This window comes from Parambassis ranga, chromosome 1, assembly GCF_900634625.1.
Source record: "Parambassis ranga chromosome 1, fParRan2.1, whole genome shotgun sequence".
NCBI classification, from domain to species: Eukaryota; Metazoa; Chordata; class Actinopteri; family Ambassidae; genus Parambassis; species Parambassis ranga.
In genome coordinates this window covers 7,014,263-7,039,795 of record NC_041022.1, presented here as the reverse complement: position 1 = coordinate 7,039,795, position 25,533 = coordinate 7,014,263, and the positions used below count along the sequence as shown (strand labels likewise).

At 39.2% G+C, this 25,533-nt stretch overlaps 1 protein-coding gene across 3 annotated transcripts; it reads right to left on the bottom strand.

The window, feature by feature from the left end:
* Positions 1-9,569: 9,569 nt before the first annotated feature.
* On the bottom strand, positions 9,570-24,984 carry ubn2a (ubinuclein 2a). Of its 3 annotated transcripts, XM_028403727.1 has the most exons (18): positions 24,275-24,407; positions 23,771-23,915; positions 23,293-23,409; positions 22,564-22,665; positions 21,669-21,779; positions 21,143-21,246; positions 19,507-20,056; positions 18,489-18,559; positions 18,048-18,177; positions 17,481-17,587; positions 16,924-17,034; positions 16,024-16,167; positions 15,137-15,187; positions 14,997-15,039; positions 13,356-14,867; positions 13,068-13,275; positions 12,191-12,259; positions 9,570-11,881 (listed from the first exon to the last, which is right to left on the bottom strand). In XM_028403727.1, exons 4-18 carry the CDS (start codon positions 22,630-22,632, stop codon positions 11,835-11,837), a joined length of 3,327 nt encoding a protein of 1,108 aa, XP_028259528.1. In that variant the 5' UTR covers positions 22,633-22,665; positions 23,293-23,409; positions 23,771-23,915; positions 24,275-24,407; the 3' UTR covers positions 9,570-11,834. The 3 variants fall into 3 exon arrangements, with proteins under 3 accessions (XP_028259528.1, XP_028259510.1, XP_028259519.1); XM_028403709.1 differs by lacking the exon at positions 23,771-23,915 and having other exon boundaries at positions 24,275-24,983; XM_028403718.1 differs by lacking the exons at positions 22,564-22,665; positions 23,771-23,915 and having other exon boundaries at positions 24,275-24,984.
* Between the last annotated feature and the right edge of the window lie 549 nt (positions 24,985-25,533).

Sequence of the window (25,533 nt, the reverse complement as noted above, 5' to 3'; positions counted from 1 at the left end):
CGCTGGCCTGGTTTGTCTTTTAGGAGCATAAACTGAACACTAAGTCTAAACCTGTTATACTGTTAAAGCCTCTTTTTTTCAAAGTCTTTATGGCTAAATTTAACCTTTGACTATTGTACGACATTATTAAATTCAGCCTGTTTGTGTTTAGGAGTAAGAAGTTAAATTGGACTATAGAATCGAGGATGCTATAGAATCCGGGGCCTGTTTCATAAAGCAGGTTAAGTGGAAATTCTGAGTATGTTCAGCCTGATTTGAGGGAAACCTTGAGGTGACTGTTTTAATAATGAAGGTAAATTAACCCAGAGTCTGGAGTCTGGAGGAAGTGCCATGTTCTACACTGACATTCACTTATCTCACACTGTTTAATCCATCTCCATTATTTCACAGCCAGATGAGGATCACAGACTTGAAGTCCCACAGAGACACCATTATTTTATTTTATTTTGTTTTCAGGGGGGCCATATAAAATGTATGTTGTATATGGGGAAGGGCCGATTAAGGTCACCGGATGCTTTGTGTTTGATTTTGTGTTATTGCGGTACACAGCGTGTGAAAGGATAGCTGGGGGGGGGGGGGTCAGGTGATTTTATTTTGGTCAGCTGACACGCCGACAAAAAAGGAGGAGAGAAGAGGAGGAAGCAGGAGAGGCGCGCGAGTCAGCAGTAAATCAAGAAATACTACGAACAGGTGAGAGGATTCTCTTTTTACGAACTGTGATGGCGGACTCTTTCATGTATTTTTCTTTTTTGTTTTGAACCACGAACTCCGGTGGAGAGGACCACCCACGTGGAGCGTGGATTTTGGGAGGTTGTTACATCTGCATGCTCATGAGTCACCTGCACAGCGCCACCTACTGGAAACAGGAAGTAAGTGCTTATTGATCATTTTTATGTATGAATAATATGTTTTTGGGGGTTTGATGCACAGACAGGTCTCCACTATTCTCATCAGCTCTGTGTCCCTATGCGTCCACCGACTGGACCCTATAGTCCAGTGAAATATGTGCTGCAGCTCTGCAGGATTTTTAATAGTGATTTTTTTTTTTAAAAAATGCCGTTTTCAATAATAGTCTATGGGATTTTAGTGCAATTTTGACTTCACATTTCTCCTTAATTCTGCAGTAGATCCTTATGAAACTCACTGTGGTGATAGAGAATACATTCTGTAAGAATAATCAAGCGAAATATCTGCTGCAGCTTTGAAGGATTATTAATAGTGATTTTTTTAATGCTGTTTTCAATGAGAGTCTATGAGATTTTAGTGCAATTTCAACTTCCCATTTCTCCATACTTCTGCAGTAGATCGTCGTGAATCTCACGGTGGTGATAGAGAAGACCTTCCTTAAGACTAATCCAGTGGAAAATGTGCTGCAACCTTTGAAGGATTATTAATAGTGATTTTCTTTTTTAATGCTGTTTTCAATGAGAGTCTATAGGATTTTAGTGCAATTTCAACTTCCCATTTCTCCATAATTCTGGAGTAGATCTTCATGAAACTCACTGTGGTGATAGAAAAGACCTTCCTTAGGAATAATACAGTGAAATATCTGCTGCAAATTTTACAAATTATTAATAGTGATTTTTTTTTAAATGCTATTTTCAATGAGAGTCTATGGAATTTTAGTGCAATTTCATCTTACCATTTCTCCATAATTCTGCAGTAGATCGTCATGAATCTCACTGTGGTGATAGAGAAGACCTTCTTTAGGAATAATCCAGTGAAATATCCGCTCTTGCTTTGAAGGATTATTAATAGTGATTTTTTTTTTAATGAAATGCTGTTTTCAACGAGAGTCTATGGGATTTTAGTGCAATTTCAACTTCTCATTTCTCCATAGTTCTGTAGTAGATCTTCATGAAACTCACTGTGGTGATAGAGAAGACCTTCCTTAAGAATAATCCAGTGGAAAATGTGCTGCAACCTTGAAGGATTATTAATAGTGATTTTCTTTTTTAATGCTGTTTTCAATGAGAGTCTATGGGATTTTAGTGCAATTTCAACTTCCCATTTCTCCATAATTCCGGAGTAGATCTTCATGAAACTCACTGTGGTGATAGAGAAGACCTTCCTTAGGAATAATCCTGTGAAATATCCGCTCTTGCTTTGAAGGATTATTAATAGTGATTTGTTTTAAATGCTGTTTTCAATCAAGAGTCTATGGGATTTTTGTGCAAGTTTAACTTCACATTTCTCCATAATTCTGCAGTAGATCTTTATGAAACTCACTGTGGTGATAGAGAATACCTTCTTTAGGAATAACCCAGTGAAATATCTGCTGCAGCTTTGAAGGATTATTAATAGTGATTTTTTAATAAAATGCCGTTTTCAATGAGAGTCTATGGAATTTTAGTGCAATTTCATCTTACCATTTCTCCATAATTCTGCAGTAGATCGTCATGAATCTCACTGTGGTGATAGAGAAGACCTTCTTTAGGAATAATCCAGTGAAATATCCGCTCTTGCTTTGAAGGATTATTAATAGTGATTTTTTTTTAATGAAATGCTGTTTTCAACGAGAGTCTATGGGATTTTAGTGCAATTTCAACTTCCCATTTCTCCATAGTTCTGTAGTAGATCTTCATGAAACTCACTGTGGTGATAGAGAAGACCTTCCTTAAGAATAATCCAGTGGAAAATGTGCTGCAACCTTGAAGGATTATTAATAGTGATTTTCTTTTTTAATGCTGTTTTCAATGAGAGTCTATGGGATTTTAGTGCAATTTCAACTTCCCATTTCTCCATAATTCCGGAGTAGATCTTCATGAAACTCACTGTGGTGATAGAGAAGACCTTCCTTAGGAATAATCCTGTGAAATATCCGCTCTTGCTTTGAAGGATTATTAATAGTGATTTGTTTTAAATGCTGTTTTCAATCAAGAGTCTATGGGATTTTTGTGCAAGTTTAACTTCACATTTCTCCATAATTCTGCAGTAGATCTTTATGAAACTCACTGTGGTGATAGAGAATACCTTCTTTAGGAATAACCCAGTGAAATATCTGCTGCAGCTTTGAAGGATTATTAATAGTGATTTTTTAATAAAATGCCGTTTTCAATGAGAGTCTATGGGATTTTAGTGCAATTTCAACTTCCCATTTCTCCATAATTCTGCAGTAGATCTTCATGAAACTCACTGTGGTGATAGAGAAGATCTTCCTTAGGAATAATCCAGTGAAATATCCGCTCTTGCTTTGAAGGATTATTAATAGTGATTTTTTTTTAATGAAATGCTGTTTTCAACGAGAGTCTATGGGATTTTAGTGCAATTTCAACTTCCCATTTCTCTATAATTCTGCAGTAGATCTTCATGAAACTCACTTTGGTGATAGAGAAGACCTTCTTTAGGAATAATCCAGTGAAATATCTGCTGCAAACTTGAAGGATTATTAATAGTGATTTTTTAAATGCTGTTTTCAATCAGAGTCTATGGGATTTTAGTGCAATTTCAACTTCCCATTTCTCCATAATTCAGGAGTAGATCTTCATGAAACTCACTGTGGTGATAGAGAAGACCTTCCTTAGGAATAATCCAGTGAAATATCCGCTCTTGCTTTGAAGGATTATTAATAGTGATTTTTTTTAATAAAATGCAGATTTCAATTAGAGTTTATGGGATTTTAGTGCAATTTCATCTTCCCATTTCTCCATAATTCTGCAGTAGATCGTCATTAATCTCACTGTGGTGATAGAGAAGACCTTCTTTAGGAATAATCCAGTGAAATATCTGCTGCAAATTTTACAAAGTATTAATAGTGAATTTTTTTATTGCCGTTTTAATAAGAGTATATGGGATTTTAGTACAATTTCAACTTCCCATTTCTCCATAATTCTGTAGTAGATCTTCATGAAACTCACTGTAGTGATAGAGAAGACCTTCCTTAAGAATAATCCAGGGGAAAATGTGCTGCAACTTGAAGGATTATTAATAGTGATTTTCTTTTTTAATGCTGTTTTCAATGAGAGTCTATGGGATTTTAGTGCAATTTCAACTTCCCATTTCTCCATAATTCTGCAGTAGATCTTATTGAAACTCACTGTGGTGATAGAGAAGACCTTTTTTTAGGAATAATCCAGTGAAATCTCTGCTGCAAACTTGAAGGATTATTAATAGTGATTTTTTTAAAATGCTGTTTTCAATCAGAGTCTATGGGATTTTAGTGCAATTTCAACTTCCCATTTCTCCATAATTCAGGAGTAGATCTTCATGAAACTCACTGTGGTGATAGAGAAGACCTTCCTTAGGAATAATCCCGTGAAATATCCGCTCTTGCTTTGAAGGATTATTAATAGTGATTTGTTTTAAATGCTGTTTTCAATCAAGAGTCTATGGGATTTTTGTGCAAGTTTAACTTCACATTTCTCCATAATTCTGCAGTAGATCTTTATGAATCTCACTGTGGTGATAGAGAAGACCTTCCTTAGGAATAATCCAGTGAAATATCCGCTCTTGCTTTGAAGGATTATTAATAGTGATTTTTTTTTAATGAAATGCTGTTTTCAACGAGAGTCTATGGGATTTTAGTGCAATTTCAACTTCCCATTTCTCTATAATTCTGCAGTAGATCTTTATGAAACTCACTGTGGTGATAGAGAATACCTTCCTTAGGAATAATCCAGTGAAATATCCGCTCTTGCTTTGAAGGATTATTAATAGTGATTTTTTTTTAATGAAATGCGGTTTTCAACGAGAGTCTATAGGATTTTAGTGCAATTTCAACTTCCCATTTCTCCATAATTCTGCAGTAGATCTTCAAGAAACTCACTGTGGTGATAGAGAAGACCTTCCTTAGGAATAATCCAGTGAAATATCCGCTCTTGCTTTGAAGGATTATTAATAGTGATTTTTTTTTTAATGAAATGCGGTTTTCAACGAGAGTCTATAGGATTTTAGTGCAATTTCAACTTCCCATTTCTCCATAATTCTGCAGTAGATCTTCAAGAAACTCACTGTGGTGATAGAGAAGACCTTCCTTAGGAATAATCCAGTGAAATATCCGCTCTTGCTTTGAAGGATTATTAATAGTGATTTTTTTTTAATGAAATGCTGTTTTCAACGAGAGTCTATGGGATTTTAGTGCAATTTCAACTTCCCATTTCTCCATAATTCTGCAGTAGATCTTCATGAAACTCACTGTGGTGATAGAGAAGACCTTCCTTAGGAATAATCCAGTGAAATATCCGCTCTTGCTTTGAAGAATTATTAATAGTGATTTTTTTTTTAATGAAATGCTGTTTTCAACGAGAGTCTATAGGATTTTAGTGCAATTTCAACTTCCCATTTCTCCATAATTCTGCAGTAGATCTTTATGAAACTCACTGTGGTGATAGAGAATACCTTCTTTAGGAAGACCTTCTTTAGGAATAATCCAGTGAAATATCTGCTGCAAACTTGAAGGATTATTAATAGTGATTTTTTTAAATGCTGTTTTCAATCAGAGTCTATGGGATTTTAGTGCAATTTCAACTTCCCATTGCTCCATAATTCTGCAGTAGATCTTCATGAAACTCACTGTGGTGATAGAGAAGACCTTCCTTAGGAATAAACCAGTGAAATATCCGCTCTTGCTTTGAAGGATTATTAATAGTGATTTTTTTTTAATGAAATGCTGTTTTCAACGAGAGTCTATGGGATTTTAGTGCAATTTCAACTTCCCATTTCTCTATAATTCTGCAGTAGATCTTTATGAAACTCACTGTGGTGATAGAGAAGACCTTCCTTAGGAATAATCCAGTGAAATATCCGCTCTTGCTTTGAAGGATTATTAATAGTGATTTTTTTAATAAAATGCAGATTTCAATTAGAGTCTATGGGATTTTAGTGCAATTTCATCTTCCCATTTCTCCATAATTCTGCAGTAGATCGTCATAACTCTCACTGTGGTGATAGAGAAGACCTTCTTTAGGAATAATCCAGTGAAATATCTGCTGCAAATTTTACAAAGTATTAATAGTGAATTTTTTTATTGCCGTTTTAATAAGAGTATATGGGATTTTAGTGCAATTTCAACTTCCCATTTCTCCATAATTCTGTAGTAGATCTTCATGAAACTCACTGTAGTGATAGAGAAGACGTTCCTTAAGAATAATCCAGTGGAAAATGTGCTGCAACTTTGAAGGATTATTAATAGTGATTTTCTTTTTTAATGCTGTTTTCAATGAGAGTCTATGGGATTTTAGTGCAATTTCAACTTCCCATTTCTCCATAATTCTGCAGTAGATCTTCATGAAACTCACTGTGGTGATAGAGAAGACCTTCCTTAAGAATAATCCAGTGGAAAATGTGCTGCAAACTTGAAGGATTATTAATAGTGATTTTTTTAAATGCTGTTTTCAATCAGAGTCTATGGGATTTTAGTGCAATTTCAACTTTCCATTTCTCCATAATTCTGCAGTAGATCTTCATGAAACTCACTGTGGTGATAGAGAAGACCTTCTTTAGGAATAATCCAGTGAAATATCTGCTGCAAACTTGAAGGATTATTAATAGTGATTTTTTAAAATGCTGTTTTCAATCAGAGTCTATGGGATTTTTGTGAAAATTCAATTTCCCATTTCTCCATAATTCTGCAGTAGATCTTCATGAAACTCACTGTGGTGATAGAGAAGACCTTCCTTAGCAATATTCCAGTGAAATATCTTCTGCAGCTTTTAAGGATTATTAATAGTGATTTTTTAATAAAATGCCGTTTTCAATGAGTCTATGGGATTTTAGTGCAATTTCAACTTCCCAGTTCTCCATAATTCTGCAGTAGATCTTCATGAAACTCTCTGTGATGATAGAGAAGACCTTCCTGAAGAATAATCCAGTGTAATATCTGCTGAAAATTTTACAAAGTATTAATAGTGATTTTCTTTTTTTAATGCCGTTTTTAATGAGAGTCTATGGGATTTTAGTGCAATTTCAACTTCCCATTTCTCCATAATTCTGCAGTAGATCTTCATGAAACTCACTGTGGTGATAGAGAAGACCTTCCTTAGGAATAATCCAGTGAAATATCCGCTCTTGCTTTGAAGGATTATTAATAGTGATTTTTTTTTAATAAATGCAGATTTTCAATTAGAGTCTATGGGATTTTAGTGCAATTTCATCTTCCCATTTCTCCATAATTCTGCAGTAGATCGTCATTAATCTCACTGTGGTGATAGAGAAGACCTTCTTTAGGAATAATCCAGTGAAATATCTGCTGCAAATTTTACAAAGTATTAATAGTGAATTTTTTTATTGCCGTTTTAATAAGAGTATATGGGATTTTAGCACAATTTCAACTTCCCATTTCTCCATAATTCTGTAGTAGATCTTCATGAAACTCACTGTAGTGATAGAGAAGACCTTCCTTAAGAATAATCCAGGGGAAAATGTGCTGCAACTTTGAAGGATTATTAATAGTGATTTTCTTTTTTAATGCTGTTTTCAATGAGAGTCTATGGGATTTTAGTGCAATTTCAACTTCCCATTTCTCCATAATTCTGGAGTAGATCTTATTGAAACTCACTGTGGTGATAGAGAAGACCTTCCTTAGGAATAATCCAGTGAAATATCCGCTCTTGCTTTGAAGGATTATTAATAGTGATTTTTTTTAAATGCTGTTTTCAATCAGAGTCTATGGGATTTTAGTGCAATTTCATCTTCCCATTTCTCCATAATTCTGCAGTAGATCTTCATGAAACTCACTGTGGTGATAGAGACCTTCCTTCAGGATAATCCAGTGGAAAATGTGCTGCAACTTTGAAGGATTATTAATAGTAATTTTCTTTTTTATTGCTGTTTTCAATGAGAGTCTGTGGGATTTTAGTGCAACTTTAACTTCCCATTTCTCTATAATTCTGCCGTAGATCTTCATGAAACTCACTGTGGTGATAGAGAAGACCTTCCTTAAGAATAATCCAGTGAAATATCTGCTGCAAACTTGAAGGATTATTAATAGTGATTTTTTTAAATGCTGTTTTCAATCAGAGTCTATGGGATTTTAGTGCAAATTCAATTTCCCATTTCTCCATAATTCTGCAGTAGATCTTCATGAAACTCACTGTGGTGATAGAGAAGACCTTCCTTAGGAATAATCCAGTGTAATATCTGCTGCAAATTTTACAAAGTATTAATAGTGAATTTTTTTTATTGCCGTTTTAATAAGAGTATATGGGATTTTAGTGCAATTTCAACTTCCCATTTCTCCATAATTCTGTAGTAGATCTTCATGAAGCTCACTGTGGTGATAGAGAAGACCTTCCTTCAGGATAATCCAGTGGAAAATGTGCTGCAAATTTGAAGGATTATTAATAGTAATTTTCTTTTTTAATGCTGTTTTCAATGAGAGTCTATCGGATTTTAGTGCAATTTCAACTTCCCATTTCTCCATAATTCTGCAGTAGATCTTCATGAAACTCACTGTGGTGATAGAGAAGACCTTCCTTAAGAATAATCCAGTGAAATATCTGCTCTTGCTTTGAAGGATTATTAAGTGATTTTTTTTTTAATGAAATGCTTTTTTTAATGAGAGTCTGTGGGATTTTAGTGCAACTTTAACTTCCCATTTCTCTATAATTCTGCCGTAGATCTTCATGAAACTCACTGTGGTGATAGAGAAGACCTTCCTTAAGAATAATCCAGTAAAATATCTGCTGCAAATGTTACAAATTATTAATAGTGACTTTTCTTTAAAATGTTTTCAATTAGAGTCTATGGGATTTTAGTGCAAGTTTAACTTCACATTTCTCCATAATTCTGCAGTAGATCTTCATGAAACTCACTGTGGTGATTCCTAAAGAATTTAGGAATAACCCAGTGCTGCTGCAGCTTTGAAGGATTATTAATAGTGATTTTGCTGAAAATGCTGTTTTCAATGAGAGTCTATGGGATTTTAGTGCAATTTCAACTTCCCATTTCTCCATAATTCTGCAGTAGATCTTCATGAAACTCACGGTGGTGATAGAGAAGACCTTCTTTAGGAATAATCCAGTGAAATTTCTGCTGCACATTTTTTGAAGTATTAATAGCGAATATTTTTAATGCCGTTTTGGGATTTTGCCATTTTAAACGTGCTGCAGCTGTGCTACATTTCTCATGAATATAAACCTGTGGTTCAAACTCATGACTGCATTTTAAGAGGAAAAATAGTTGAGGTTTTTTTTCATCTGTTACCATGGTGACTGCAATCTAACATAGTCAGATTTGATTGAACTAATGCAGATCATCTTTACCAAAAACAGAAACTCAGAGTTCACCTTTAAACTCGGACTTTGTTGAACCTGCTTAATGAAACGGACAAGTTGGAAAGTAGGAAAACATTAGCGGACTGACCCATTTTTAGACATGTTTAGACAGAAATGTGAAGTTACCGATGTGTCAATGCTGTGCTGTGTTCAGTTTCAAGATTTTAAAATAAACACCCTTTTCTCCATGAATAAAATAACACAACATTGTAAAATAACTAGAAACAAACAAGCTTCTGACCCACAGGTCACAGGCACGCCCACCTCTATCCTCTACAGCCAATGAATGAACAGCAGGAGAGAAAAAAGGACTCACCATGAAAACCACTTGTTTTGTTTAATTCCATAAGAGACACACAAAAATAATCTACAAAAGACCAAATTAAGTAACCAGTTAACCACGAAATGTCGTTTTAATCCTCCCCCACCCCCAAAAGAAAGCACAATTTATAAGTCACCCACTGCTCCAGTCACATGACTTGACAATGACATCCCGTAGGACCACGCAGACACGCATGGGTTTACATTATGATTGAAAATGACGTCGGATTAATGCACACACACACACACACACACCCTAACCAGCAGCACCCCATCGTGAGGAGCTACAGAACAATCTTTGGCATCGTTCTTGGTGCAGCCGGTCAGCCAGACACACACATGGAGGAGGGCGGGGAACTTATCGAAGGAGGACTCAGGAAGAACGGTTTTGTTAACGGAGGTATTCAGCTGAGGAAAGGTTTCTCTACCTGGGTGTTCAGACAGCCATTAAACATTATTTTAGGCTTGCAGCATAGCATGAAGTAAATTTGTGTGGCCCCAAACAGCTGCTGTAGACACACTGGTTAGCTTTGTTTGTATACTAGCTAGTAGCTAGTACTGACTGCATCTGACCTCACCTGCCAGTTTTTACAGTCTTAGTAGATGACTTGTCTTAAAAACATATTGAAAAAGACAAGAATAATACTGTTTTCACAAAGTGTCAGAAGTGTTTGAGGGCTTTGCTTAGGGGGCGCCATTTCAGTGTGGTTAGCTCCAATGCTAACACTGTAACAATTCAATTCAAGTCTTTTGTTTTGTTTTCAACAACATGATTGTGTAATCATTTTGTTGAAATAAACTCAAATTTAGTTTAATTTGCATTTATTTCAACTCTTGATGTCAAGTTGACCTAAATGCATAATCCACTTTCAAACCCAGCTTCATATGCATGAAATGTAGCTAGTTTGTGGCGTTCACCTGGCGATATTAGCCCAGAATGAACACTTAAAATAGTTCTTTAAAAATTGGCCACTTTCTCCTATTGCCGCCCATTCTGATTGCTTCAATTTAAACATTTCTTCCAATTAATTGTGCTGCACCTAAAATTAACTTTTCTTTCTGTCTGAACACACACACTGGAAAAATAAGTAGTCTTAGATGACATAACGGCATTTACAAACATTCACAACTCCAGAAATGCACTGACAAGTTAAGTAGAGGTTGAAAGCCAAGCGACAACTTGCACTTTTGCATTGAGCGTTTACAGTCCTGCATAGATCTTCTTCTTACTTTTTCAATATAAACTAAGGCGTTTTGTTATATTAAGTTGGTTTGAGTTGTTAAGCAGAAAAAGTAAATAAAAAATCTTTTTTTTTTAAAATAAAAGAAACAAAACAATTCAAGTAGGCTACAATCTTGTTGTTTCTCCCCCTCTCTTACAGGCAGCTCCTCTGCTTTGAAGAGGAACCCAAAACTTTTTCAATTCAAGTCTTTTGTTTTGTTTTCCACAAAAGGTCCAGTGTGATTAACAGCACCAAAAAAAGACAAAAAAAAAAACAAAACAAAACACACATACTGAGCAAGAGAGGGGCATCAACCTTACACTCATTATTGTGGAAGGGGGAAACATCCTTACACAGTCATACTGAATCATCTGGAAAGAAATTAACAGCATATTGTGTTTTCTTTTTTATGTACATAACACATTCAAATCAAGCTCACCACTCACTCACTCACACACACACCACATTTTTGTCCCTGTGTAAATTACAAATAATTTATCAATATTAATTTTAAGCTATTACTTAACAGTCATTTGTGGGAGCAGAGGTGACCAACAATAAACTTCTACAGACACAACAATTCCCACATCTGAGACAAAAGACAGAAAAACAAAAACTCATTACTCTGTTTTTCTTTTTTCTTTTTGTACTGCAAGTAACAAGAGTCTTGTTATATCACATAAGCTTAAATACAAATTATATTACGTAGCATATTACTACTCTCATCTGTACCACAACCACCTCGCTCACACTCATTCCACAGTGATCAAGGTCGGTCATATGTAAACATGTTGACAAAAATAAAAATAAGCAGAACAAAAATAAGTGTTCTCGTCATTCACTCTGTCTCGTTCTCATACCCGGTTCGTTAGAAAAAAAAACCTGTTAAATTAATTTATCATTGCCACTTGTAGCGAGGATTCATTGATTCTCCTTTTAGGTCCGTTTTTAAAGAGGCAGTGAATTTCTGCCCCCCACCCCTCATACCACATCATCTTGTCAGTCAGTTAAAGAGAAGATTCCTATTAGTGGATGAGCTGTGATGTTACCCCATCTTCATCTTCTGTGCCATTATTGGTCAGTGGGATTTCCTCTTCATGTCTCCACCCTGGCTTTGGTTCACATCTGTGATAAGGAAAGATTTTTTTAACACCTGGACGATAAAAACGACCTCTTCCTGTCCGAGGAGCACCAGTTCAGCATTTTAACCTGAGCATTTTAACCACTTTGTTATTTTATTGACAAGTACATGCAGGTGATGAGGTTTTTTCAATATCTATATAATATTTCGATCCCCGTGAAGTTTATTTTGCAATCAATCTCATTTTTATTTTAAATTATGAGATTTTGTGTGGTCAATCATTAAGAAATTGTTGTAAACTGCAACTCAAATGTTTCATGCTACTGGCATACAGGAGGAGGAATTCAGATTACCTGAGAAAGCAAGCTGCAAGTGAGGAGTTAGGGCAGCCTGCGACCCTGACTGGAGACTCTTGTACAGATCTGAGGAGAGATGGAAGAGGGAAGGATCAACAGATGAGACAAAAACAGCAACTACCACGATCAGCGGTGATGTGGAACACATGGCACAAAGAAAGCAAAAGACCGGCAACAAAAAAGGAGGGGATCAAAGTAAGGTGTTTAGGTAACAAAGAGGATGAGATGACAGATACAAGAATGATGGAGAACAAAGGAGGGACAAAACAAAGGAGTAAGGGTCATAGAACAAAGCTGTGCTGCATGTAACCACAAACAAGGTCAACAAACAGTATGAACATGTAACTGGTTGCCAAATTTCAGTTCATGTGAGCCAGTCTGCACTTTTGTTTGTACTGCTGGGTCATTAACGTGCTTAGGCTAATACATGTGTGGCCTAAGACAGAAAATAAGTTTTAAAGCTGTCAGTAAATGTACATGCAGTTCAGTTAGCCTGAAATCCATGACTGTGGAGTCATCCACCACCTCCATCTGAAGATGAGGACATGTTGTGTTTTGGGGATGGTGTTCATTCTTTTATCATGTCTTGATGGTGTTTTATAGTTTTACAGACATACTGACTTGTGATTTTCAAAACAGAAACAAGCCCTCACACAGCTGGCCACAGATGGTCAATTCTGTAAATGTTTTACAGCTTAAGGTAAAGGTGAGGTTTTAAATGTGTTTTAAATAGCACATTTACATTAAAAATGTGTGTGTGTCAAAAAACATAAAATTCATGGTTTTGAAATGTTTGAAATGATTTTTTCGAGTCAGAATCTGATTTAAGACAGAATCAGAATATTAAAAACAAAAAAGCTGCGTGCCCACTCACCCATTAGGTCGCTCTGTGCTAGCGGGTATCCTGAGTTGGAGCTAGGAGCTGAGCCCATGCCAGCTGCCCCAGGTGCTCCAGGGGGGCTGAAATTGAGCAACGAGGGGAACTGGAAGGGTAGCGAGACAGGCACGAGTCCTCCTAACATCCCAAAGCCCAGCGGCAGAGCAGAGGGGTTACCCAAAAGGGTAGTGCCTGCAGCTGATACCTGCAGAAAAAAGCAAACTCATTCAGAACTGCACCTCTCCTACGTTTGGCCAACATGCTCCTGCTGGTGTTAAAAGGTACCTGTGAGAGGTGTGATGTTGTGGAGGATGTGGCCAAAGTTCCTGAAGCTGGCCAACCATTTCCTGCCTTTGAGCCCTGGGTGGTCCCACCCACCACCCTCTGCCTCTGCCCAAGACTGGCTGAGACTGAAGATGCAGAAGATGCAGGAGTTTTGTCTGGATGACTGCCGACCACTGATGCCACTCCCTTGTTGTTAGAGTTGTTGATGCTACTGTTGCTAGTGGTGGACTGAGGTTTCTGTCCTCCAGCAAAGCTGCCCTGCGTTTGCTTCAAGTGCCCACTGCCCGCCACACTGAAAGGGGGGCGAAAACTTTTGGGGGTTTTGGGAGAGTACTGATGTGACTGTTGCTGCTGTTGGCTGGAGATCATTTGATGGGGGAGTGGATGTGAGGGCGAGGATGACGGAGAGGGTGAAGAAGAGGGAGGGGGAGTGGGTGCGGGAGGGCGAGGGGTGAGTTTGATGATGGGAGAGGAGTTGCTGCTGTGGGAGGACTTGGTGAGGGTGGCCTGCATGGGTGTGATGAAGTTGGACTGGTGATGGTGTGTGTGAGATTTACCTGGAGAGGAGTGTGAGGAATGAGAGTTGGGGGATGGTGAGGAGGTTGCTGGGGAGGGAGGGCAGAAGGTCTGTAGGACGTGGTGAGAGGTAGCGTTGGAACGAGACAATAAGGAAGGGGAGGAGGAAGGTGTGATGTTGCTGTTCACGGCACTGCCGTTGCTGCTGATGCCGCTGGATTTGGCACTGCCCTTACCCAGTCCTTGAGTGGTTCCCATAGTTCCCAGTACTCCTGCTGGGGTAGCAAAGCCTTTTTGATGGGGGGGCAGCAGAGGAGAAGCTGTGAGAGGAGGCCGCTGCTTTGGAGGAGAAGGGGAGGGGTGTGGATGCATCTTGCCCATCACTGAGCCTTGTTTGTGATTGGATGATGCCATGGTAATGTGTCTCTGAGTCTGGGTTTGGCCCATGGCCCCAGATCCTTTGATTGGGCCATAGTGACCATCTGCAGTCCTGGAGGCCAATGACAGGCCTGCTGCCTGCATACGAACTAGAGAGGACACAACCGGAGATGAGGAAGAGGAGGTAGAAGAGGAAGTTGGTAGTGTTGTTGTTGCTGGCATGTTCCCAGCAGACGCAGCAGACAGCGGAGCATTCTCCACCTTAGACAGGGAATGTTGCTGCGTTGTGTTTGAAACTGAGGCAGATAGCTGAGAGGCTGAGGGGTAGTGAGGAGTGATGGGAGGAGGAGAAGAGGTGGGTATCTGCAGAGGTGGGGGTGACAAGGGGCTGTCTGAGGGACCCAGGCCCTTGGAACCATTGTTGAAAAGAGCCAGAGCATGGGAGATGGAGTCCAAGGATGGAGCAGTCAGATCCTCATCCAGAGAGTCGGACAGGCAGATGGGTTCAGAGGGTGAGGAGGAGGGGGGCTGGCGATTGGAGGTCAGAGCAGATGAAGGGGTGGGCAGAGACTGGGTGGGGGTCATATTCAGAGGTTGTTTGTGTATCCAAAGACCCTCCTGAAAAAAAAACAAAAGAATACAGTCAGGATTTCCGTCACGCTAACACACAAAACCACCAGCAATTTCAAATTCCTACCAAAAGAATCTGCTGGGCGTTTTTCAGATAATGTCTGAGCCATCACTCACCTTGGCTTTGGCCTTGGGTCCAGGCATCATTCTTCTCTTGACTCTGCGTGAAAAAAGTTTTTTGGAAATTTTGTATTGAAGTGTGACACTGGGCACTTAGTTTTACTGGAGAAACAAGTTGTGAAAAAGTAAATACTCACAGGTTTCCAGTGAGGTGATTGTGAACAGCGAGACTCTCCTTGAAAAGTATCCTGATACATTAAAAGTGCAGAAGACAAAGAAACTGTTACTACATTTCTTTGTAAATGTCAATCATGTCAACAACAACAACACTACTACTACAACAACATAAGACATCATGTGTTCAAACTGTAAGTTAATTGCAAAAATGTCCAAATCTATTAACATCCCATTTCATTAAGCTCCAAGTACTACAACACAGCACTCCAGTTTTATAGTAGAACTTGGCCGGTGACCATGACCAGTTGGTGAAGAGCTGGTGAGTTTACACACATAGCTTTGGAAAGAAAATGAGCAAAGTTGTCTTTTAACAGTAATACCTCTAATTTTATTTTTATTCTCAGGGTTTCCTGCAGCGCTAAATAGTTATATAGCAGCCGACTTGACAACAAATGAAAAAAAAAAACACACACACTTAGTGCGAAGTTTCTTAAAGGAGACATGCCACTCTTGTAACATCTGTTTCAAAGCGCAAAACCTCTCATCTGAAAAATGTATTTGAGAAAAAGTAAAAATCTTGTTCTTTTTTTGCAGAATGCTATATATTAAGTATATAATATATATATATACACTATTTTTGGCATTTATATGTAGTAACACATGCCAACAAGGTATTGGTTCCTTAGGAAAATACAAGTTACAGCAGCAAACAATCCAAGGAGTGGAAAAAAGGTTTTTTTTTTTTTTAAGGATAATAAGATGTTTGAACAGCTGGAATTTGGATGCATCTATTATTGGTGTGCCTGATGCAAGATGGGCAAAACTAACACATTCCAAACATGGAAGTGCTGCTCCAGGAACTTGAAGTAAATATGACTTCCATTTTAATTTTACAACACACACAGACCTGGTCTGCATCCAGCCCTTGGGCCACAGTGGTTTGACCTCATTCTCTAAGAAGGCCTTGAGGTAGTCCTCCACAGACAGAGAACACTGGTTCTCCATCTCATAGCAGCTCAGTTTTACCCGCACCAAGCTGCACAGCAGGTTCCTGCACAAACACACAAAAAATATTAATATCTGAATTAGATTGCAGCTGCAGATCACATACTGACAGAGGAGACTCTTATTCTTTAAACAGTAAGAGGTAGTAATCTCTGTAAAAAAAAAAAAAAAAAAAAAAAAAAAAATCAGTATCCTAAAAATGTGGAGAAAAAAAAAAAATCAATGAGCTGTTGTAAGTTGGTGTCAAGTTGTTTTTTTATTTCTTTCAAAGATTAATTTATTTCTCCACATTTATGCTCGTATTTCCTGTAAAGTAAAATTTATTTATTTATGCAAGATAAAAGTGTGAAGTGTGAACATTTGCCAGGAGGAGGATCAGTGTGTTGTTCCTATATCTGTATAGAATCATAATTCTTCTCTCTCTCTACCAATCAAAACATTTCTGTTTTGTGGGTCTGTATGATGTTAAAAGATGATGAGCCCACCACCCAGCTGGATCTAGCATCTAAATGTGAACTCTTGTGTTCTCTCTGCTAATCTCTTTGGTTCTTGTGTCTGGTTTTTCCAGCTTATAAAAAGGCACAGCACTTTGCCAAAGGGCTGTAGCTAGGCCCTTTGGAACACGGTAAAAGCAGGCATGGTAAAATGAAGCATCTCTGTGGTATGTTGAGCTGAAACTTGCAAACACATTCTAATAAAACATGATGAAGAAAAAAAATAAATTAGGATTCAACAGCAAACATACAGCTCCACAAACATACTGCACAGCATCTCTTCCAGCAGGACAGTCTCGTGTCATTACCTGAGTTTGTCATCCCAGACAAACTTCTTCCGCGGGCCCATCACTCTTTTCCCAGGTTTCTCCTCATCCTCTTCTTCTGAGCCGTTCTTATCACCTTCCTCCGACTGCTGCCTGCAGGATACACACACAGCATGAAAAAAACAGTAAAAAAATGTTCAGAATGACAAGATGCAGACAGACACAGGAAAAATCCAGCAATTTAAGTTATCTGCTCTCACACTTGCATTGTGTTGCATTTGTTAAAAAAAATGTATTTTATACATATACACCTGACTTATGTAGAAACCAATTGCAGCTACATATAAAAAAACATTTGCTACATTTGTCATGTGAGCCAACATTATTTTTTTTAATGACTTCTTATGTATAAAGCCGTTTAATAAGCATGATAATGATCAGCAAGCTGGTCATTATGGTAAACTCCAAGACCAGCATTACCCTTTTAGACTATATTAACTACATTGACTTGCTCTTTGTGCATTTTTCCTTATACTTAATCAGACCATAACTGCAACTGATGAATACTAATCATCTAAAGCAAAAACCGATTTACTTACTTTGCAACCTTGGCCATGCAGTCCATGTTGTATCTTGCTATCTGCTCAGGCATCACACTGCACACCGCCAACTTCAGCTTCAACAGAGGTTTCCGCAGTCGATCGTCCTGAAATAGACAGAGAGATAGATAGTGAGCAGCAGGTAAAGCTGCCAGAGGATGAGTAGGGAGGAAAATTTAAGTCTGAGTGAGTACAGAGGGGAAATGGAGGCAGACAGTGATATAGTTATTAAATGAACGGTGATATAAACAAAAATTGAGAAGCCTGTTTTTAGTGGCAATGCTCGCTGCAGAAGTCAGCCCTAGAGGAACCTAGAGGACCAGTTTAAAGTGTTAAGACAGCATGTTTATACATTGCAAGTTTAATATAGCATTTGTTTGGTTGACAAGATTCTTAAGTCAGAAAAGAAAGGCAAGAAAACACATTCAATACAATACTGGAAAACTACTACTACTACTTTAGTGCCACAAAGCTTGTCCGAAAGGCTACATCATTATTTTATATCACTCTTTATATCACTGTAATGTAGGGGAAATTAGCTATCTTCCATAGATGAGCCTCACTCACCTGGATGTTGAGGCTGAGCTTCTTCAGGCGTTTGAGTAGAGCTTCTTTGTTGCATGGCACAAACGCCTCCATGTGGGAGTAGATGTCTGAACGCACCTCAGGAGGCTGCTCCTGGACCTGCAGCTCAATACTGAGAAACAAAGTCATGACTGTTAGAGAAAGATCAAAAGAGCAGCAAACTAAAAGGAGCATGATGGAAGACTGAAGGAGTGGATGTGAAAAGAAAAGAAGAATAAGGGGAGCGTGAATGCAAATGAGAAGCATGTCATTACAACAGACAATGGGAGACTGAGAGAAAACAAAACACTTAAAGACAGGAGAAGTGGTGGCGAGGGAAATCTGCAGAGAATGAGTGAGAAAAAAGCTGAAAACAGGCTGAAAAAAGGGCAGGAGAGTGAGCTGGGATTCGACTGACAGTGATTTAAAAGCTGTCCTACTCACTCCAGAAGAATGTTATTCATGTCCAGGGTGAAAAATTTCTTCCTGCCCTCCTGATCAAACTGCCGCGAAGCCTGCAGGAGAACAGGTTGAGTCAGCATACAGCACTGCTCCATACACTACAAATATACATATCTGCAATGAAAAGCCATTTGAGGACGTAACTGACAAACACTGCTACACCTGCCTGACACACAACTTCAAACATAAACCTTCAAGCCTTTGTGGTTAGAACAGTGCTTTGGAAACGAACTGTTCAGTCATTTAATGCACGAGAAGCTGGTATGACAGGTGTCAATTTAACTCTAGTGCAAGCTAAGCAAAATATGGTGTTTTCAGTTAGAGCGGAACATTACAGTTTGCATTCAATGCACTGTGAAGAGCATCCTGGTTGACAGGAACTGTAACAGCTTTGTTTGCCTGATGAAACAACAAGAGCTAATTATGTGTTATAATTGTTCTGTGTTCTGCATAGTGACCATGTAGCTGAACTTCCACAGGTTTTCTGTCTATCTTTGCACCACCATTTGCCTGAAATGGGTTTTTTTTTAAATGACAAAATGAGCCAACCGATTCTTCCTAAACAAAACACTTCTTACTTATGTTAAATCGCCCAAGTTGCCTCAATGTTTGACTGCAAAAATAAAAAAATAAATTCACTTCTTCTTTTCCTTGTCTTCCACTCTTCACTTGCATCCTCCTTTATCTCTACCTGTCTTTACATTTTCACCATCTAAAAAAAGATCTAAGGTTCTGAGCTGAAACAGCATAGAAAAAAATAAGAAACTTCTTCAAAAGGAAGTGGTGGGAACCTGCTGTTTTGGTTACATAAAACTCTCTCCGGGGTTCAGCTTTGAGCCATGTTTCTCCAATACATTAGAAGAGTCTATTCTCATTGGACTAACAGCAACAATAAACATTCCATGCCACTTTCTCTGCTGAATGGCATTTGTGTGCAACTCAAGTGAAGAGGCTTCACAGGTACTTGTAGCCACCCACTAAAAGACTGCAGTTGACTCACCGCACGCAGGTCCTCAATGCGTTTAATAAGTGGAGCAGGCAGTCCACTGGGCAGTGGAGGTGGAGAAAACAGTCCACTGGAAGACGCCAGGCCTCGCCCTTGGCCGCCACCTCCTCCCGCTTTTTGAGACGGAACACCAACTCCCAGAATGCCATTCTCCCGGGCCGTCACGATGGCGTGCTGCTGGTCTGTCTCTAAAAAGCTGAAGTCCAGATCACTTAGGAGATCCTGCAGTTCCTTCTCATTGGCTGACCCCAGCAGTGACATCACGGTGGGGTCTGAGGTGAGGTCTGCCAAAGAGAGGTCGTTGTCAGCTGTGTTGCCCGGCAGGTGGTTGGAGTTTGACACCAACAGGTGGTTTGCTGAATTGCCGCCGCAGTGGGGCTTGTTAGCCACGCCTCCTGCCAAGCCAGGATGAGCCATGTTGGGGTTTCTCTTCCTCATCTCTTCCTTTTCTCTTGTGAATCGACGGAGCATGGCTGCCAGGTACAGAGAGTCTTTCATCAGCTTCTTTCTCTTCTTCTTCTCTGGCCGGTGAAGGGCCGTCACTCTATTAGAGGACAACACATAAAAACCTTGATTAAGCAAAAAATTAAATACATGTTTTGAATGAAAAACTGCAGTACCTCAGACTCATCAGATCATATGTATTCAGGCTGACAATAAGTATACTTAGATGCACATTTTTTAAGGAGAGAATTAAAAAATTCTTTATAATAGCAACATATATATATGAATCTAGGCTTCAGATATGTGTGTATAGCTGAGGGAGGATTAAAGATCCACCTGCTGACATCAGAACCCTGTGTATCGACAGTTAGCCTGGTTTCTTTCATATTTGAGAAGCAAATTTTCTATTAACATAGCTAGCTAGCCGTGTGGTAGGATGACGCCCATATCCTAATCCTGTCTTCTTAACTGAGCTCTGATTAGTCAACTGCCATAAACAAGCTCCACTAAACCCATCTGAATTGTTCAGCAAATCTAAAACGTGGGTGGCTTTGTGAGGCCTGAACTCCAGCTACTCCACATCCATTAAAAAAATATATTTAAAAACAAAACAAAACAAAAAAACACTGACCGTGGAAACCCTAAGACGACACAGAAAGTGGTTTCACTGGCAACAAGTGCTGACAAAGACAACTCATAAATGTGGAAAAAAGCATAAAGCTGTGGGGTTCTGAGGGATTAGCCTGCTTTCAAACATCTGACACACACACACACACCACACATAACATCATTCGTTTCATAATGGCACAATAGCAATAGCTGTTGCTATTTTTAGCGTGTGTTTTCAGAATGGCAGTGAGTTGGAGTATTTGGTATATCTGAGCGTGAATAATGTAGCTTTTTCTAGAAGGTGGCTGGCTTTAAATGGAGCAAGTGTCACAATCAGTAGCATCACTGCCTCATGAGAGATGTATAAAAGGGTTCACACAAAAGCAGAGGAGGATGATGGGATATTAGCATGGACCAATGTCTCATCAACTTCCACAGTCACGAGCCGAAGATTAGACAAAATTTTAATAAATCATCTGATTAAGAGGTGTGTGCAAAGGCAGGACTTGTTCGTCTTACACAAACGAGTAGAACTGCACCAGCTGACACAAAAACAATCGTCAGCTGTGATTCTCACCCTTGTTTAGGTACTCTGTTCTTCTTCTGGTTCTTCTCTTCTAGACTGTTCGCTTCCTTTTTCTTCCTCCTTTTGATCACCTGCTCCTTGTCATTGTTGAGCTTCTGAAACAAGAGGAGATACACTGTCTGCTGGGCCTTCAGAGTTTTCTCTTAATGTGGTGACAGGTAATGTCTCAATCACATCTCACTAAAACTAAAGAAAATAAGGTCCTGCCTAATCAGGGCTAGAGAAACTAAGCCAACCAGCAGACCACATAAAATCATTAAAGATAATGTATTTTCAATATGGACACTCATATCGCTTGCAGAAATCTTGGATGTGTCAGGTTTTTTTTTTTTAAATCTGGATGCCATTTATTTTATGATTTATTTATGGGATGTTAGCATTTATTTTTTTGCAGATGTTTGTGGAAGCTGAACTTAAAAAAGAAATATTTTCCTATCTATTAACAAGCCTGAAAACTTTCTGAAACATTTGTATAACAGCGTTTTTGGTTAAATGCATTACAGGAAGGTGGCCTCACCTTGTCCTCCTCTCCCTCTGAGTCAGAGGCCGCTCTGAACTGCAGCATGCCAGTGTTGATGTAAAATCCCCCCAGCTTTGTGCTCAGAGAGGCCGGCACCAGCTCATCATACTGAGAAAAACAACAATGAAAGAGGAGTTTGCAATGGAAGATCACAGGACTCAGGAAAACAATAACTCCACCTACACAACAAAATGTGCAGATTCAAAAACATTTTTTGAGTAACTGATAATGTGTTGTGTTAACGTTTCACAGAGCAGCTTTTGCTTTTCTGTTGGTCAGCGAAAAAAAAAAAAACAACTTGTTGTGTGCCAAAATAAATAAATCACTAAAAAGAATCACAGTCCCTCAAGCCCATAGATGAGAACATTTTTCCATCATGTCGCATTTCAAAATATAATAAAACAGTTGTAAAGAGGCAAAGCAATTTGTGAGTGCAGAGACAACAGCTATCAAAACACCAAAACAAATATCATATAATGGCAGAGAATCCATACTAAAAGCATAATTCCAGCTATTACAGTCAGACAGAGAGTGATATCCTTTGAATACTGAGCAACAAACACTGTCAGACAAAGACATATTCCCGTATGGACAGGACACATCTTTATGAGTCACAAGGACAATTTTAGCCCAAAGTCTTAATTTGAACAAAGTGAGGGGCAACTGTCTACCATTAGCAGAGCTACTGAATAAACTGTTTTAAAACGTAAAGGCAGGAAGCGCATATTAAACCACACAGGGACAAAGTAAGACATGAAAGGCACAGTCCAGGAATGTCACAAAGACATTTAGAAATCCAAAAAGTGCAAAATATGGTATTTCACTAAATTAAAGCCCCAATAAATACATGCATGAGTGTACACATCCTCATTATAAAGTGAATGGTACTCACAGCTTCTGAGTTATCTATAAAGGGGTCAGTCTCGTCGTAGCCATACCCAATATCAATCAAATCTTGCATTCTGTCCTTCCTTTTCTTCTTCTCTGTGTGACCCTAAAAAAAAACTTTTATTTTAATTTACGAGCACAGGCTTCCCTTACATGAATCCAAAATCTTATAATGGCCCCTTATAAGATAGTTTCCTCAATCTGTATAAAGCATTATCTATAAAGTTTTGCTTTTGTGACTAATTTGGTGGTCTAAGTAATACAAATACAGAAACTTGATGCTTTGGCCCATATAAGCTTGAAGTAAAAAGAAATGAAGATTCTTTAGTAATTATTCACTGTAAAACGTCTGTACTGATAATGTATCTTTGTCACAATTATTTCAAAACAATGATCAAAAAAGGTCTTTTTGAACATCATGAAATATTAAATTCTCTAATTCAACATTGGTTGAATGACAGAGACAGCCAAAAAGTGTTTTGAAATATTGTTGATCCCTCTTCATATCACTGCCAAAACCAATATGAAATTTAAAGATCCTCTAGGTCTTTGAGGTTATTAGACAATAACAAATTAGTGAAACAGCATGTTTGGTCAGAATAGTATCAAGATGCGGAAACATCTTTCGTTATGTTTACTTCTCAGCTGTAAAATATCCTGCTCATGTTCGGCTTTCTGCTATCACCATTAATACTTTAACTACCATAGAAATAAAAAAAAAAAATAAACTCACATATTTATTTTCAAACTTTTTTGCCAGAGCTTCAACCTGGAGCCTCTCTCTCTCATCATCGTTGAAGGGGTCATTGGGATTGGGATTGTGGGTCAAACTTGGAAGATTATTTTTTGCCTGGAATGAAAATTGGAAACCCATTCATAAAACCTAGAATTGACCCAACATGACCAATGCATCCTGCCTGCATATTCCTCTGAGAAAGTAAAACATTCAATTAGTAAAATGTTTATAAATGTTCATAAGAAATCTGAAATAATATTGAATTGACTGATGTTAAAAAGGAAAAACGTGCCAAATATGGTGCTGGTATAACCATTTTTTTGGATTCAGATAAGAAATATATAATTAACTTGGTCTTTTAAAAGTTTCCCAAATTTTACACCACTTGTGCAAATCACTATTTTGTGCTATCAAAAAAAATAGACTATCCATAGTCAGTATAAGAGTGGAGCTCATCTGATCTCACAGCTCTGACATTTGCCTTGCTCCCATGCTACATCCTGGTACTTCCATCAGCAGTGCGCTCTCATTTATCTATCACCCGCAGCCAGAGGGCCAAACTGCATGTGGCATTTCCAAGTGCTGTAATGGCTGTGTGACTGGGCTGTTGCTGGGCAAGTCTGAGTGGAAAGGACACAGGTAGCAGCACAAGACAAGCTTTATCAGTACATGTGCAGATAGAGGAGGTCTCTCGCTAAAACGCTACAATCTGTTAGAGCGCAGCTGAAGTTGTAAAGCACAGAGTGGACTGGTTGGATGAGTGGCCAGAAACTGCTGCTGCTGCTGCTGCTGCTGTCTTTTGTGTTGAGTAGCACTAATGGTCAGTTTCAGCCACGCTCGTCCACAGAAGGACAAGGTGCACTTCCCCCTCTTTACTTCGCAATGACAAGTCCACACAAACACTTCCAAGAGCAGTAAATTAAACTCCAGCTCCAGTCTTACTCGGCCTGGTAATATTAGTTAAACACGGGGAACCTACCTGGAGGTTTTGGATGAGTTCGCCGTAATTAAACTCGGCGGAGGAGCGGTCGTCAGGCTCGGCCAGGGACAGGTTCAGCCGCACAGTCACCCTCTTCTCGGCTACAGTCTTGTCCCTGTCGCCGGTTTTGCCGAGCCGACCGTTGCTGGGAGCACCTCCTGCCCCGGTCGCTGCCTCGACCTCCCCGTCTCTATCGAAGTTGAAGTCGGCCTCATCGTCCAACCGGCGTTTCCTAGACTCCGCGGCTGCTCCAGCTGCGAAGGCCGAGAGGGTGACAAATTGCACTTTTCTCGGTTCGGCCATTTGGATGAGCTGCCTGCCTGCCTGAACCTCGCTCCGGACAGACAGCGACAGCGAGGAGAAGAGCTACTTCGCGAAACTACTTCAAATTGGTGGATTGAAGAAGGTTTCGCGGAGCTCCGACGGCTGCTGAGTGCCTAGGCGGGTGTTAGAGCCTCCTCCGCGACATACGGATTGTACTCCAGGGGATGCGACGGTCGGGGAAAAGTTGTTTTTTCGGCAGCTACTTGCATCCTCGATTTGCTATGGGACTGAGACATTCACAGGAGCCATCTTGGGTTTCGGGAGTAAATAAAATATCAGAAGAGAGGGGTCGCTGCGCCTGCGCGTACGCACAAAACGGAAGCCTCGTGCCACAAGGGGGGTCATCACGTCCAATCAGCGTGTGCCCCGATCCTAAACCCGCCTCTGTCACAACAGGCGATAATAACAACACTATCAGTACTATTATGACCTTTATAAAGTGTCTGAGTGAAGGACAGCGTGTGGGAGAAACGGACTACAGACCGTGCGTGTTCAGACGGACACCTTCATCTCCGTGTCTGAAGATGACAGCTTTCACTTGATGCCTTCCATTCTGTCTGCTTAAGAAAATGCTGAATTGTGCATTTTTGCACAAGCTCACAGTCTAACATCAAATCCTGAAGGGGAAAAAAGCAAGCCAGGTGATTGGCTGTTTCACTTTACCACCTCAAAGCAGCGGATTTAGTCACAGCCATTAATGACCACCTGTTGATGCTCAGTTTAACAGCAGCACACATGCTCCTCATTGCAGTAAACAGTATATGGAAACATTGATAGCAAGGCTCGTATTTTCTGTTATTCTGTGGGGGGAAACCAGGTCTGGATTAACCTGTTACAAGGCTCAGGGGACCCCACTCTCAGAGTACCCCCCTGCACAAGGATCAAGTGCTTGTACTTAATTTACAGTCCAATAAAGTAGTTTTTACTTGACACAT